The sequence below is a fragment of the Polypterus senegalus genome, chromosome 10, assembly GCF_016835505.1.
Source record: "Polypterus senegalus isolate Bchr_013 chromosome 10, ASM1683550v1, whole genome shotgun sequence".
NCBI classification, from domain to species: Eukaryota; Metazoa; Chordata; class Cladistia; order Polypteriformes; family Polypteridae; genus Polypterus; species Polypterus senegalus.
Genome location: NC_053163.1, coordinates 145767769 through 145785549, shown reverse-complemented (window position 1 = coordinate 145785549; position 17781 = coordinate 145767769). Strand labels below are relative to the sequence as shown.

Genomic DNA, 17781 nt, shown 5'->3' with positions numbered 1-17781 from the left:
ATTCCACCATTTTAAAAGGAGACTGGCTTTAGGTTTCACTTTGCCGCTTGCCTTTAAGTTCTGGGGTGTGGATTCACCTCAGAAAGTCCTTGCCAAGCACCATTTTTAAATGTCGATGCACAGATCTGATTTGCTGTCTCTATTCTGTAGACAACAATAAGTAAAAAGACACACTTACTATTGCTCTTTTTTTTAATATATGGAAGCCAGTTTCATAATTTTGCAAACACATTGGTTGCTGCTGCAGGATTGATGATGCATGATTCAGGTAGCAGAACATATTGGGCAGGGACATATCATGCAATCAAGTGACAAGAACTGAACAGACATTATGGGCATCCATCCATCTTCCTATCCCACAAGTATCGGGCCTAAGGCAGGACCAATTCCAGGACACGCATGCCCTCACACTCACACCCTCATGCACACACTAGGGCCAGTTTGACCACACCATCCATCTGACCCGCATGTGTTTGTTTGAACTGCGAGATGAAACTCCACACAGAGGCGAACCCCAGTCTCCTTCTCTGTGAGACAGCACTGCTAACACTGCACCACCTTGGTGCTCAATAATATTATTATTAATTGCTATTTTCAGTTAATAATAGGGTCAGTTTAGTAGTTTACCTAAGTTTAATCAGTTTGTAGTCCAGTCAGTCTAATACAGATGTTTAAATATAGGCAGAGTGGTAGTGCAAGGCTGTCATTCCTGTCTCACAGCACCAGCGTCTACATGGAGTCTGCAGGTTCTCCCTGTGTATTTATAGAAGATAACAATATATCTCTCTATAAAATATAAAATCCAATATCTGTCTGTCTGTCTGCTTTTCACGAGAGAACTACTTAACGGATTTAGATGGGGTTTTCTTCTATAATTTGCTTGAACATTCTGGTTAATTTTGCAACTTCTCTCATCACGCTAAGTATCATAGTTTGCTTGAGGTACCAATTTCAGTCAGTCAGTCATCATCCAACCCACCATATCCTAACACAGGATCATGGGGGGTCTGCCTAAGCCAATCCCCGCCAGCATGGGGCACAAGGCAGAAACAAATCTCAGGCAGGGCGCCAGCCCACCACAGGGCACACACACACCCACACACCAAGCACACACTAGGGATAATTTAGGATCGCCTGTGCACGTAACCTGCATGTCTTTGGACCGGAGCACCTGGAGGAAACCCACGCAGACATGGGAGAACATGCAAACTCCACGCAGGGAGGACTCGGGAAGTAAACCCAGGTCTCCTTACTGCGCCACCGTGCCGACCAGGAACCGATTTATTTACACGAATCCAAGAGAGACGCAGTGGGCGCGGGGCCCTCCTCACTCACGCTCAGCCTCGGGGCGTTTCTTACATCCGCTTAACTAGTGAACATAAGAACTACTTAACGGATTTAGATCTTTTTTTTTTTTAATAATTTGCTTGAACATTCCATTTGATTTTGCGAGTCCTCTCATCGCACTAAGAATCACAGTTCGTTTGCAGGAGTGATTTATTCGTGCTAATCCGAGACAGAGTCTGCGGGCCGAGGGTAGGAGGAAGCGTGACGTGGGGAGCCGGGCGGAGTCCTGTTACACTAGTATGCAGGCAGAGACGTGCTATTATCAAGTTAAATGAAACTCTTAACATGCGATTTGTACCACACTGCCACTTGGAGTGTGTCTGACTCCGTAGGTTGTGTAAAATAAGAGAATGTAAAGGGCACGGGGTGCTGGGTTGTCATAACTCCACCCACAATGGCTGCTGCAAGCACACAAAACAAGTAAGAAACATACAGTTACATCGATAAAATAGATTGAGGAATCAGTGATAAAATAATTATTTCTAATTTCCTTCCGTTGTCACAAGGATGCCTCATAAATGCAGAAGGCATGTTTTCTTAAATTGCAACCTTTGTCACTTCAAAGTGGATATATTTGGTCAATTTTAAGGTTATTTTCTTTCAACTTTATACCAGGTACCCTACAGCCCCATTGTGAACTGCAAAAGGTATTTTGAAAACTTATATAAAAAAATGGAATGGCATGGTGGCACAGTGGCAGCACTGCTGCCTCGCAGTTAGGAGACCCGGGTTCGCTTCCCAGGTCCTTCCTGCATGGAGTTTGCAAGTTCTCCCCGTGTCTGCGTGGGTTTCCTCGCACAGTCCAAAGACATGCAGGTTAGGTGCACTGGCGATCCTAAATTGTCCCTAGTTTGTGCTTGGTGTGTGGGTGTGTGTGTGCCCTGCGGTGGGCTGGCGCCCTGCCTGAGATTTGTTCCTGCCTTGTGCCCCATGCTGGCTGGGATTGGCTTAGGCAGACCCCCCATGATCCTGTGTTAGGATATGGTGGGTTGGATGATGACTGACTGACTGAAATTGGTACCTCAAGCAAACTATGATACTTAGCGTGATGAGAGAAGTTGCAAACAGACAATGCAGACAATGACTGACTGACTAAAAAACGATGTTTCACTTTAGTACACAGTTTCTTGTGCCAAGTAACATATACCGTGATGATCAAGAAATGATTTCAACTTGAAATAAATACCAAAGTTCTTCTTTGCATAAGTGTTTCTTAAACTTTTTTTTCCCTCACAACCCAAACTTGCCCTTTATTATGTCTTTGAGTCCTAGAAATGTCCCTGAAAGTCATCCTGTCTCCAGTGGACAGTCACCACTGACAGTCATCTGGGAATGGGGGGATGCCAGCTGCGCCCCATCATGAGACAATCCATGAACCACTACCGACCCAATCTCATTGAATACAATAGTGAATCGCCACTCCACGTGACCTAAAAGCCAGCCCCACGTGTCGCAACATGGGTTATGACCCAAAGTTTTAGGAACTGAGCTTTAAGCCCAGATACCAACCTGTAGTGATGAAGTCAGAAGGCGAAGCTCTCGATTTACCAGTCCATCTACGTCCCTAACCTCACCTATGGTCATGAGTTTTGATTAATGACTGAAAGAACGAAATCGGGAATCGTGAATCGGGAGCCAGGATCGAACCTGCGACCCTCCGATTGCTGGACAACCCGCTCTACCGACTGAGCTACTGCTGCCCTGAAAGGAATATAAGATCTAACACCATCACATTGAGCACAGGTGCCCCCCAGGGTCGTGTGCTGAGCCATGATTGCACCTCCAACTCTGACACAAACCACATTATTAAGTTCACCGATGATACTACAGTAGTGGGACTCATCGAGAACGGCGATGATGCGGCGTACAGAGAAGAGGTGGAACGGCTGGCACTTTGGTGTAAAGACAATAATCTGTCTCTTAATGTTGAAAAGACAAAAGAGTTGATTGTTGACTTAAGGAAGACCAAGGCTGTCCATCTCCCACTCAGCATTGATGGCGTCACAGTAGAGAGAGTGAAGAGCACCAAGTTCCTCGGTATTCACATCACAGAGGACCTGTCCTGGACTAAAAAGAGCCCAGCAGCGTCTCTGTTTCCTGCGACGACTGAAGAAGGTGCACCTCCCCAAACCCATACTTTTACCACCTTCTATAGAGGCACCATAGAGAGCGTCCTGACCAGCTGCATCACAGTCTGGTATAGAAACTGCCATGCCTCCGACCGCAAAGCCCTTCAGAGGATTGTGCGGACTGCTGAGTGCATTATTGGCAACTCTCTACTCAGTCTGCAGGAGATCTACACCTCACGCTGCCTTCATGAAGCCACTAGCATCATGGCTGATCCCCACCACCCCTCCCACCAACTGTTTACTCCTTTTCCATCTGGAAGGCGACTCTGCAGCATCAGGAGCAGGTCAGCGAGATTGTGCACTAGTTTCTTTCCCAAGCAGTCCGGCTCCTGAAACCTGAACACCATGCTGCCCTCCTCCACACTGGACTCTTTACTCCATAACATTACATAACACTGTATATATGTTGTTCATTTTTTTGATTTTTTTTATATATATATATATATCTTGTGTATTGCACTTTTTGACCCTGGAGGACGATATTTTGTCCCACTGTGTACTGTAAGTATATTGTTAGGATGACAATAAAGCTCTACTTGACTTGACTTGAAAGGAGTCAAATTGAGGGGGTTCAGGCATCTGATACGGTGGGATGAGACCCCAGGGAAGACCCAAGGTTTGCAGAGAGGATTATATCTCCCAGATAGCTTGGGAATACCTTGGAATCCCACATTATGAGTTGGCAAGTGTGGCTGGGGAAAGGACATGTGGGCCTCACTGCTAAGACTGTTGCCCCCGTGACCCAGTTTCAGATAAGCGGGTGGGAAATTAATTAATGAGTGAATATTAAAAAGGAGTCTACCAATACATGTAAATGCATTCCATTATCACCGTTCTTTTTGAAAATGACTCACTGTTACATTAAATATTTAATAAACTCAAATTTATTAACTAAATGATAGACTAAAGCATTTTTGAAATCTTTAAACTTTGAAATCGGCTAACTAGTCCTCTGAATGCCCTGAATGTCACGCTGTTGTGTACATTTTCTCATTTGTTAGAACATTAGAACAATCTAGACTAAAACAGGCCATTCAGCCCAACAAAGCGTGGCAGTCCTGTCCTCTTAACTCTTCTAAAATAACATCAAGTTGAGTTCTGAAGGTCCCTTCAGTCCACAACACTACTTGGTCACGTATTCCATGTGTCTGCAGTTCTCTGTGTGAAGAAAATCTCCCTAATGTTTGTGTGATATTTCCCCTTAACAAGTTTCCAACTATTTCTCCATATTCTTGATGAACTCATTTTAAAGTCACCGTCTCAATCCACTGCACTAATTCCCTTCATAATTTTAAACACATCAGTCACATCTCCCTTTAATCTCCTTTTACTTACAGTAACTGTAAAGGCTCAGCTCTTTTAATCTTTCCTCATAACTCATCCCCTGTAGTCCTAGACTCAGCCCTGTTGCTTTTCTCTGGACCTTCTCAAGTGCTGTTATGTCCTTTTTGTAGCCTGGAGACCCAAACTGCACACTGGACTCCAGATGAGGCCTCACCAGTGTGTTATAAAGGTTGAGCAGAACCTCCTGTGACTTGTACTCCACACGTCAAGGCGCTATATAACCTGACATTCTGTTAGCCTTCTTAATGGCTTCTGAACACTAACTGGCAGTTGATCGTGTTGAGTCCACTGCGACTCCTAAATCTTCTCATAAGATGAACTTTTGATTTTCTGCCCTCCCATTGTGTATCTAAAAAAAGTCAAATTCTGAAAGTCCCTAAAGTCCTACTGTCTACCACACTAACTTGTGTATGTGGTTCTCTGTGTAAAACTTTCTAATGTTTAGGTGAAATTTACCCTTCAGAAGTTTCCAACTCTTGATGAATTCATTTTAAAGTCTCCGTTTCGATTCACTGGACTAATTCCTTTCATAATTTTAAACACTACAGCCAGGTCAACTCTTAATCTTCTTTTGCTTCTTTTGTTATAATATGGAGACTAAAACTGCACTCAGTACTCCTGGTGAGGCATCAAAAGTGTGTTTTAAAGCTTAAACATAACCTCGTTTGACTTTTACTGCACACATCCACCGTTAGCCTTCTCATTCCACTGTCTGGGTGTAGATGGTGACCAGTCAACTGTGACTCCGAGGTCCTTCTCATGGCGGGTACTTTCAGGTTTCACACTTCTTATTGTGTATTCATGTAATGTATACTCACCAGTGTAATGACACTATGCTACTGTAATTAAGTAATAAATATTTTTTTATTTGTCCATAGTGCTGAAGGCTGCCGCCGCATAGCTCCAGACGACAGGCTTTAAATCTCACCTCAATGGAGTTTTCATGTTCATTTCCCCAGGTACTCAAGATTCCTTTCTACTTCTTAAAGCTGCAGCTGATTAGCAGCCCTAAACTGGTTGGTAGGAGGGAGTGTGAAAGTGTGTGTGTGTGAATGTGTGTGAATGTAAGGGTGATTGTGAGGGTGAATGTGTGTGTGTGTGTATGTGAGTGTGTGTGCATGTGAATGTGAGTGTGAGTATGTGAGTGTGAGTGTGTGTGAATGTAATGGTGAATGTGTGTTTGTGTGTGGGTGTGAGTGTGTGTATGTGAGGGTGTGTGTGTGTTTGTGTGTGTGAATGTAAGGGTGATTGTGATTGTGAGTGTGAGAGTGTGTGTGTTCTTGCCCACAGCAGGTCAGTGCCTTTGCACACACAGTACCTCTTTGTCTGTAGATCAGATGTGAAGGTAAGAAAGTGAACAGATTTTTCTTATGGCTTTAAATTGTCTTGTTGTTAAAAACAAAAATAAAAAAATCCAAGTAGTAAGTACATATTCAGTAATGAACATTTTATTTTTTATTAAAACTGGGCCTCCAGATCACTGTTTGTGATTATTTCTGTCAAGATCCTCCACATGTGGATATATTTCTAAAAATGAAGATTGACATTCATTTTATTTCACTTTTTCTATTTTAGCAGGCCTACTATGACTTACAACACCCACACCCCCCACCCCCAAAAAGCATGTATATCCTAATAATTTTGTTTGAAATGTATTCCTATTATCCTCAGGCTTTGGCAGGGCTGCCTTTCCCATTATAAAGAGATACATTTATGTTTGTTTTCCGGACCCCAAATTGCCCATTCCCATCACCTCCCCTGCTGCACCCCTCTGCAATTCATTTGGGTTCTCTGCACCCCCCTACCCCAGCTCTGTATGAGCCACAAACTACTTGAGAAAAAAAAACATTTTTAGGAGGGCAGGCTAATCAAATGCAGCTTTGGGTGAGCTCTTTTGTTACATTAATTATAATAATAAAAAAAAAACAAAACACGAAGACACAAGACTTGGGGGTCAAAAGCAGAGAAACGGACAGTCGGCAGATTTAAGAGGAAGGTGTTGGAATTCACAGGTTCTGACAGCACTGCAGTTTGCTGGACCTCTGGCCGTCGGTGGTGGGTGGTACGCTGATGTCCACTACGTTGTTGCCCGGGGACTCATCGTGTGCTGACCGGTCAGCTATCTGCTTCTGTGATACGATGCGGTAAATCTCTAAAAGGGTAGAACAGAAACAGGAGTGAGCTTTAACAATCCCCATTAGTAAAAACAGGACATTATACCCCATTGGAAATCAGAAGACAGATTAGCCTCTTTATTATGATTAAGACCTAACACCGGGGTTTCTTGAACTTTTTAATATGAAGACCCAAATAAGAAAACTGGTACCACACTGGGGCCCAATAAGAGAATTATTAACATAACGAAAGTGGAGCCATGCACAGACAGCTAAAAATGACCATAGAACGACAACAACAACAACACCAGTTATTTCTATAGCACATTTTCATACAAATGATGTTGCTCAAAGTGCTTTACAAGATGAAGAAAGAAAGAAAAAAAAATATAAACATTTGGCAATACTACTTAACAAAGAATAAACTACGGTCTGATGGCCAGGGAGGATAGAAAAAAACAAAAAAAAAAAGCAAAATCTGTAGGGGTTCCAAGGCCATGAGACCACCCAGCCCCCACTAGACACTAACAAAAAACAGTTAAAGTGTTTGTTTCCATTCTAGCATACTTACCGCATGAATATAACTGAAAGAGGAAATTGAAACCCAATATATTGTTAATCTATACTAATAAACGGCAAAGCCCTCACTCACTCACTCACTCACTCACTCACTCACTCACTCACTCACTGACTTATCACTAATTCTCCAACTTCCCGTGTAGGTAGAAGGCTGAAATTTGGCAGGTTCATTCCTTACAGCTTCCTTACAAAAGTTGGGCAGGTTTCATTTCGAAATTCTACGCGTAAAGGTCATAACTGGAAGCTATTTTTCTCCATTTACTGTAATGGAGATGAGCTTCAACGCCGTGGGGGCGGAGTTTCGTGTGACATCATCACGCCTTCCACATAATCACGCAGTACGTAGAAAACCAGGAAGAGGCCCAAAAAGCGCTGAAGAAAACATGCATTATATAATTGAGAAGGCAGCGAAACAATAAGAAGCGAGCGAGTGACATATACAACCATATTCATGAGTTCTGCTACTTCGGAAACAAAGCACGATGTAAACCTAAACTTTAAATTAAGTTCATAGACAGGCTGCCGCTGGCGTTTGTAATTTAGTGCCTACCCATATAAGGCCGTCCGTCAGCGCAATCCAATAGCAAACTCCCACTAAATATTCACGGGTTAAGGACTGTGCTTATGCAGAGGAAGATGAGATGGTCAGGGTGGTGTTTGACACAAACTCAGTGAAACTGCGAGAGAAAGTTTTAAGTGCCGCGACTTCGGTAACATTAAATACAGCCATGGACATAGCACGAGATGGTACCAGCACACCTGGGAACCTTCGATGCATGTACACCGAGTGGCTCACGTGAACTGACGCAGTGCACAACCAGAAAAGCAACAGTTACAAAGAGCTGAACAAAAACCGAATTACACAATTGAAAAGGCAGCAAAAATATGAAGCGTCTGATACATACAAGCATATTCATAAATCCAGCTACTGTGGAAACAAAGCACACGGTGGAAAAAGTCAATGTCCTGCTAAAGGAAGACAGTGTAAAAAAACCCGTGCATGCAGTGTGTCAGGTCTCAGATAAAGAAGAAGACGAGCTGTTTATTGATGCAGTAAGAAACGAATCGATGAATGAAACCTGTCATCTTTACAACGATTGACAAACACGGAATGTAACTTGAACACAACACATCCTACAAATACGAACCTGATTGAAAGAAATAATGATAATCAAATCCTTGATGACAGCAACACTCAGTAACACTCACAAAACAAATACTGTATATTGACAGTCATGTTACGTTATTTTTAAAATGTTCCCTTTTCTTTTTCATAGCTTCTTTAACACACTACTTTTCCGCTGCGATACGCGGGTATATATATATATGTATATATATATATACCCGATCTACATACTCGAATAATGGATACTTTATTCGCCATCAATGATTGTTTTGGTAAAGCCATACTCAGTGTATTCATTAGATGAACGGTAAAAAGTAAAAGCGAGGGGAGGATGACTTATTGAGGCATGCAAGCAAAACCACAATAGCACGCGGGCTCGATGTACGAAAAAATATATCTTTTCAAGTTCTATTTAGTCCATATGTGTCAAACTCAAGGCCCGCAGGCCACATCCGGCCCGGCGTGTAATTATATCCGGCCCGCGAGATCATTTTATATACTGTATTATTGTTATTAATGGCCCGGGATATGAAGCGATGGTAACACAATAAACTACAGATCCCATAATGCAGCGCTTCAGCTGCCTTGCCGAACACTTACCGCGTCCCCGCGGTCTCTTCAGTCGTTTCCTTACTTTGCGAAGGAAGCAGCTTTCTCACAGCTTCTGCACTGTTTTATAAACGAACGATATATAAGAAAGTCCTTTTTCCTTGCTTCGCCAACGAAGCAGCCTTTTTATTTAATCCACGGGTTCTCCACTGTTTCATTGTTCATTTATTACGATTTTTATAGTTATTGTGTAGTTTTAATTTAATCCACGGGTTATCTTCTGTGTACACTGCGGTGTCTTCTTTCGTTTACGAGCTTCGCCAAGGAAACAAATTTCTCACAGCTTCTGCACTGTTTTAAAATCAAACGACATATAAGAAAGTCCTTTTTCCTTGCTTCACCAACGAAGCAACCTTTTTATTTAATTCACGGGTTCTCTTCTATTTTATTGTTCATTTGTTACGATTGTTACAGTTATTGTGTAGCTATTTTAGACTTACTTTACTGTTCAAATACCCATTTCCTTTATTTAATCCTAAACGTCTTCTGCTTCTTGGCCTGCGCCACCACCACCACCTACTCAAAGCATCATGATGCTCCAACAATGATGGATGGATCAAAAGCCAGAAGTCTACGTGACCATCATCATCAAGTAATTCCGTGAGAACCCTAAATCCAAAGAGGACTGTTTCATTTATGTTAGGTAAAATACCCAGAGGGCACTGGGTGGTCTAATGGTCTGGAATCCCTGCAGATTTTATTTTTTTTTCCAGCCGTCTGGAGTTTTTTTTTTTCTGTCCACCCTGGCCATCGGATCTTACTCTTATTCTATGTTAATTAAGGTTGACTTATTTTATTTTTCTTATTTTGTCTTTTATTTTTCTATTCTTCATTATGTAAACCACTTTGAGCTACGTTTTGTCTGAAAATGTGCTATATAAATAAATGTTGTTGTTGTTGTAAACCCCTGCCCTAAGTAACACTTTGAGGGTGGCACAAACTGTACTCCTGCCCTGTCCTTTTTATTTGCCCACTTTTGGGTGCTTTTCCAAGACAAGGCAATGCAGCACATGCCTGTGAAGATGTACATAAAGCCCAGTATCCTTTGCTCCCTAAAAGTAGCCACAGAAATTTGAGAAAAAAGGAAAAGGACGTCTATGTTAGTTTTGTATCGAGGAGCAAAGACATCATGCAGCATCTTGATTTGCACCCATCACTGAGAAGGACCATGCCAAATTTGAAAAGGCCACCACAGAAACCTATGTCTACTCCTTCCACTTTGTGGTAAAGAAGCCAGCGGTGTGCAGCTGCCGTTTCAAACAAGTGCAAAATCCGGGTATGGAAAGAATAGGTCTGTTGGTAGAAAATCTTTTTTTTATTTTATTTTTTTGTAATTGTTTGATGCTCTGACACTGACCTGCAAACAGCTGGCACAGCTACCGGGCATGCAGTGTGCAGGCTGAGCTATGTATGCCATGTGTGCTGTCCATGTCTTTGCGGCTTGTCCTTCATTACCTCAAAGCTGTTTGATTCTAATCTCAAGGAGTTTCTGTTTCGCTTCTAGCAGTTCATAGCCAACATGTTTCCCTGACAATCAATGGTTCCCGGGGTCTACTTAGTGTTTAAATCTACATATCCAGATTTTGTTAGATGATGTCAGAAGGTGCCAGAATGATCTAGCAATCCCTGGTCGGTCCCTTATCCTACCAAAGTCCAGACTCACATCCCTTAGGTGTCCATGTTTGGTTACTTCATTAGTCACAACAGTTGTTGTTTGTGTGTGAAGGATTGACTGGCATAGCAGCCAGCACTTGGTTTTACCCCATGCCTACCTTATGCCCAGTGCTGCCAGGTCAGGTGAGCTATGGACACAGTTCAGGTTTACTGTCATGTGTGCACAGTACATTTATGTAATCTAACAACCCCGGCTTGCACACATTTCAGACGTTTTACCTGTCAGAATATTTTTGAACGCCTCTTCTACGTTGGTGGAGTCCAGAGCTGATGTTTCAATAAATGACAAGTTGTTTTTTTCTGCATCAGAGGACAAAAATCAAAAGATGTGTATTAGCTCGTGTAGGTGGGGGAGAGAAAACTCGAGGGGGAGGACAATTTAAAAAACCACACCTGCAAAGGCACGGGCTTCGTCGGTGGGCACGGCCCTCAGGTGTCGCAGGTCACTCTTGTTTCCCACTAGCATGATGACAATGTTGTTGTCGGCATGATCCCTCAGCTCCTTCAGCCAGCGCTCCACGTTTTCATATGTGAGGTGTTTGGCAATGTCATACACCAGCAGGGCGCCCACAGCACCCCTATAGTACCTGCAAAAATAAAAATGATACAAAGGAAGGATCTCACAAAAGTGCCACACTTTGTTTCAAAAATGTTGCACGAATGTTAGATGTCAGGTCAGGTTGGTTAGGTATCTTCACACTGGAAGTCCACAAGTACTTTACATGTTTCATAATGAGAGGTTGGGGGCATGCACTGATACAGCGTGGTGCCGCACCCACCACCTGAGGATCCCAAATTAGGACCCGAGTGCAGTCGTGAATGGGTGACACCTCAGCACCACACTAGTTTGAATGGAGTGGAACAGTGGGAGGTTTTTGACAGTGGCTGGGGTGCCAGTCCTGCCACCAACCCCCCAAGTTTCCTTTGCATGTTGAAGGACCTGCTCGCAGGGCTGGACGCAGATTAACGTCATACTTAGGATGGAGCATTTAAAGGTTAAGGGCCCAACGGAGTGGAATCCATCCATCCATTTTCTATGGATACAGGGTCACGGGGTTCTGCTGGAGCCAATCCCAGCCAACACAGGGCACAAGGCAGGAACCAATCCTGGGCAGGGTGCCAACCCACCGCAGGACACACACAAACACACCCACACACCAAGCACACACTAGGGCCAATTTAGAATCGCCAATCCACCTAACCTGCATGTCTTTGGATTGTGGGAGGAAACCGAGCGCCCGGAGGAAACCCACGCAGACACGGGGAGAACATGCAAACACCACGCAGGGAGGACCCGGGAAGTGAACTCGGGTCTCCTAACTGCGAGGCAGCAGCGCTACCACTGCGCCACCGTGCCGCCCCGGAGTGGAATCACTTCTGGCATTTATGGGATTCGAAACCGGGATGCGGAATGAGCCTCAGAGCCACCACATAAAAATATAGATTAGTGTGAAGACAAAGATAACAACGTAATTTCAAAGTGATTAACACAAAAGGATCCTAACAATAAACATCTGTTGATATTGTTGAAGTATGGCCAGCTGACAATGGAGGAGAGGAAAACAAAACCACAGTCAGCAATACCTCTGAGTAAAACTAAAACTCTGGGGAGTCCACGGTCAGTTAGGAAGATAAATGTCAGACATGGTCATATTGTGATTGGTGTTCTTTATTAATTTTGTTTACACTTTCCTAAGGAGTTTTTGGGACTTTTTGTTGGCTATTCTGGGGGTTATGCCATTTATTTCATCCTAACTAAGTCGTAACTTTTTGGTATCTTATGGTGGCGCCATTTTGAATATTGATGGGCAGAGCTGTTTTGTGATTTTCACAAAAAATCACACAGGAAGTGCCACAATGGGCTTTAACAGGCCCTGCCTCTTGACAGCCCCCCAGCCTTGACTCTCTGAGAAGACAAGGAAAAACTCCCAATAAAAATCTTGTAGGGAAAAATGGAAGAAACCTCGGGAAAGGCAGTTCAAAGAGAGACCCCTTTCCAGGTAGGTTGGGCGTGCAGTGGGTGTCAAAAGTAGGAGGTCAATACAATACAATATACAGAACAGAACAAATCCTTAATAAAGCATAATAATACAAATTTTAGAAGTATGGTTTAACAGTAGATGATATCACATAATTAGCTGGTTTGTCTCTCTTTGGGTTTGACTCATTATGTCTTCTGGTCCTGAAATAAAAACCATTCTGCTTTGGCAGAACAAGTCACAACTGGCTGCCCCTCCCATCCTGGCAATTCTACAGTAAAGTCGGTGCTGGGCTGTCTTATCTGATGACAGAAACTTTCCATCGTTTGATTCCAAGGCTCCCAGTATCACTGGTGTCTTACCAAAGGTCAAGCAAACAGCAAACAAGTACTAAAGCAGAACACCGAGAAGAGAAACAAAATAGAGGAGGATTAGTAACAGCTCAGAATTATTGTTTTAATTCTATTTTAGTACAGAGGATTAACAAACAGATGCATTATACACATATAATCAGCAGCTCTAATCAGGGTATGCCAGACTAAAGTCATCCATCTACAGTAGTGATGAGAGAAACAATTTGTGCAAAACTGAATTTGCAGCAAAACATCATGTTATCCTTCACAAAACAATTTAGCAAAGTAAATTGTTTTATTTCCAGAGTAACCCGTGCAATTGACACAAGAAGAAAGTGTAGTTTACCGTATATACTCGCTGTTAAGTCGGGACTTGATTTTACAGTATAATTTCTAGTATTTTATAATGTTGCTCTGTCTGTGGCAGATGGCCCGGACACAGACAGACGGACATCATTTGTTCACCCAACACACTCATTTATTATATACAATATTTACAAATACGTTACGTGCACCCCCAGTGCCTCCAGCACCGATCCCCCAAAGTCCAGGCCTCACAGTCTAACTGCCTCTCTCCTGGCCGCCTCCAGTCCTCTCTCCAGCTCCGTCCTTCTTCCACCCGACTTCCGCTACTGAATGAAGGGAGGCGGCCCCTTATATAGGAACCCGAATGGGCTCCAGCTGCTTCCCGGCATTCCTCCGCAGACACGCCCAAGTGTAGCAGAAGTGCCGGTTGCGCACCCAGGAGCTCTCCGGGTGTCCCCTGTCTTCTTCCCCTGGTGTGGCGGAAGTGCTGGGCTCCAGGTTTCTTCAGGCACTGGGGCTCCGCCTGGCGGTGGCCACAGGCCCCTACAGGGTTGGGCTTCCAAGCCCTCTACCTGTGGCCCCCAATACAACCAGGGCGGTCGCCCCCTCGCGGTCTGGAGGAGGTACAAGCCCTCCTCCGATTGTCCTGGGCATCCCGACTGGGCTTCCACAGTCGAATGCGGAAAACTCACGCTATTGGTACAAGGGGTTATGATATGTTAACGCCCACCTGAGAGAGTAACAATGGGGCACACTGCCTTTTGTTTCTACAGTATGTGGGTGCGGCAACGCACTGTATCAGCGTGTGCTCCTAACCTCTCCCTCTCACTCTCTATTGTGCCTTATGTGCCCACACGGTAATACCCGAACTATTCTGAAGCGACGTTTACACTGTTTTGTGTTTTTTTTTTGTATCTCACACCCTCATACACCTTTATTGTAAGAGCATCCCTCATCTATGATGGAGCGTTCAATCAGAAGAAAATATGAAGCTGGTTTTAAATTAAACATCGTTGAAGTAGCAAAAGAAATTGGTAACTGTGCTGCTGCAACAAAATTCAATGCGCCTGAGAAACTGATGCGAGATGAGAGGAGGCAAGAAGATGTAAAAAAAATTGTAAAATTAAGTGTCGCATTTTTGAACAGGTGTACAAGTCAGGGTCTGATTTTATGATCGATTTTTCGGGTTTCAAGACCCAACTTATACATGAGTATATACCGTAGTTTAGTTTAGAAAGTTTAGTTTCTGTCTGGAAGTGTTGACATGCATTAACTCTGAATGTATCTACTTGTAATTCAGTGTTTACAAACCCCTTTTCCGCTTCACTTAACTTCCCCGTCTCTGACTCATCTTGAATTTTGCGATCACCAAGAGTGTCATCATAAGTGGCAAAGTGGGGATCGTACTACCAGGACACGTCTGGCGGCTCCACAAAATGTCTCTTCATGTGACGGGAAATGAGTCTGTTGATGTTTTATTTATAAGCCACATTGTGAGAGCCAATCTTAGAGAGTTAAGGCTAATGTTAAATTTACATAAGTGTGTCTGCTTCAGTCCTGCGGTGGGTTGGCGCCCTGCCCAGGATTGGTTCCTGCCTTGTGCCCTGTGTTGGCTGGGATTGGCTCCAGCAGACCCCCGTGACCCTGTATTCGGATTCAGCGGGTTAGAAAATGGATGGATGGATGGTGTCTGCTTCATTTCAATAGAATATCAGTTGATGTTTTATTTACAATCCTCAACTTCCAGAAAAGTGGGGATATTTTCCAAAATGCAATCAAAACAACTATGGTGATACTCTTGGTGATCGCGAAACTAAAGACGCATCAGAAACGGGACACTCCACATGTGCAAACCCTCATCTGCAGGAATGAGGGCACAGGAAAGGGCAATCGCTAGGTAACAGCAGGGGTCGGGTAGGGCTACCCATATAGTGACAGATCACAGTCATGGGATGTTGGGGCATTTTGGTGTGTCTTTGTATGGAAAATGGGCAGCATGTCACATCTTTTAAAAATGCATTGTGATGTGAATGAAAGACATAAATGGAATTGATTTGACAGGTGTTGGTCATTGATCTGTCATTGGTTTGACAGAATACGTGCTTTATGCCGCAGCAGAAAAGTGCACCGGTAAACACAGGGCTGTAGGGAGCAGTATTCTTTGTTTCCCATCCCAAAAAAATGTTTTAATGAGTTTCTCGTGACAAATTTTAATGTCGGTTTCACAATACTGTATGTAGATTTGAAACTTGCCTGCTTTGCACATCACTAGTCCTCATCTGGGAATAGGCCTGAGTATGTTTCTGGCTCGAAATTCTATGTAAAAATGGTTAAGCCCGAGTGTCTCTTGGGTTAAGCTGTTGTGATCCCCTGTGTAAAGATGTTAAGCACAAATAATACGCGGGACAGTTGCCATCTAGTTGATAACATAACATGATGCGGTTTAATATTCAGCCTTCAACCAAAACACACAATGGCATGTAAAAAATCTGTAAAGCCAATTTTAGAACAAACTGAAAGTGAAGTTTAATTAGTTGAATCAAGTGATGGTGATGACAGTGTGAATTGATCATTAGCCTGGGGGGCTGCAGGTTTTTATTCCAACCCAACTGCTAAATTAGAAACCAATCCTTGCCAATCTCAGGCCTTATTTAATTTTACGGCTTGTTAGTCTGCAATGTTGCCCAGTGGGAGCTGGGTGGTCTCGTGGCCTCGGAACCCCTGCAGATTTTGTTTTTTTTTTTTTTTCTCTAGCCCTCTGGAGTTTTTTTTTTTTTTCTGTCCTCCCTGGCTTCAGCCCTTACTTTATTTTGTATTATTTAGTATTGCCAAATTTTATTTTTTTATTTTTTATTTTTTCTTTCTCCATCTTGTAAAGCACTTTGAGAGCTACATTACTTGTGTGAAAACGTGCTATAGAAATAGAGTTTCAAGATTCTTTATTTGTCACATCCATAGTTATACAGGACAACACGCAGTGAAATGCATCCTGATCCGCTTATCAAAAACTGTGCAAAGTTAGAAGAATATCAGTTAAATTAACAAAAAGTCACAGATTGAAAGATAACAGTATAATAGAACATAATAAATAAGTAAAAGTAAGTGAATAAAGTAGAATGGAGTGTTAAGGTGCAATAGTGCAGTGATTATTGTGCAAAACCAAAGTCAGACAGGCGTATAGTTAAATGACAGGCCAGTTCCAAAACAAGGCAAGGGCAGACATCAGGGTACAACTTACAGTCCAGTCTAAGTATGGGGAGGGTCATGGATGAGATGGCATGTTCTGATCTTATGTTGTTGTTATTAGGTTCTTTCATTGTAGATTTTTTCTTTTCCAAGGATACCATCCAAATGATTCGAAACCTAAAATGGATCATTTTCAGTCTGTAACGTTTTCATCTTAATTGTTGTGGATGATGAACACACATCGGTGTAAATGGAGACAAGTTAGATGGAGAACTGCTGGCTCCTTTGTCAGTTGCGTCTTATTGTTAATAAGGAGCCATTAAAACAGTGAATGCAGCTGTTTAAGACTGAAATAAGCAATTAAGGGTGGGGAACCTTAACACACGAGACCACTAAAAATGAGGCATCAAAATGTCACTTGAGCAAGACGTGCTTCATCAGCAATAATTGACTTTTCATTAAGAAACAGGGTTGGAACAAAAACCTGCAGCCACTGTGGCCCTCCAGGGCTGATGCTGCCCACCTCTGCATTAGACGTTGACCCAGATAGTGAAAGTGGTGCATATGGCTCAGTACAACCAAACCACCGTAATATGTCACAGGCGCCGTGCTCGCTTGGTTTAGCTCTTATTTATCAAATCGATTCCAATACGTACAGAAATGTGCTGACGGGACTCCATCATTATACACAGAAGTTCAATATGGTGTCCCGCAGGGCTCAGTACTCGGACCTTCACTGTTTTCACTTTACTTGTTTCCACTGGGATCTCTCATTAGGAAACATAATGTTAATTTTCACTCGTATGCAGATGACACCCAGTTATACCTTTCATTTAAATCAAATAAAGTTTCTCCGACGTTGTCTTTAATTAGTTGTGTTAGTGAATTGTGGTGGATGGATGAGAACTAAATACCGATATCTTTAAATACCAATAAAACTGAGATGTTAATTGTTGGAGGGAATGACGCTGATCACAATATTCTGTCATCATTTAACTCAGTTGGAATCTCCATTAATTTCACTGAATCAGCACA

General features: G+C 42.9%; 1 protein-coding gene across 1 annotated transcript in view; it reads right to left on the bottom strand.

The window, feature by feature from the left end:
* Positions 1 to 6246: 6246 nt before the first annotated feature.
* Positions 6247 to 17781, bottom strand: part of LOC120537790 (ras-related protein Rab-11B-like) — a 46019-nt gene continuing 34484 nt past the window's right edge. The window contains exons 3-5 of the mRNA XM_039766990.1: positions 11316 to 11509; positions 11142 to 11222; positions 6247 to 6972 (exon numbers count right to left, since the gene is read on the bottom strand). Coding sequence (XP_039622924.1) covers positions 6827 to 6972; positions 11142 to 11222; positions 11316 to 11509 — 421 coding nt within the window. The 3' untranslated portion in view covers positions 6247 to 6826. The remainder of the gene's footprint in view (positions 6973 to 11141; positions 11223 to 11315; positions 11510 to 17781) is intronic.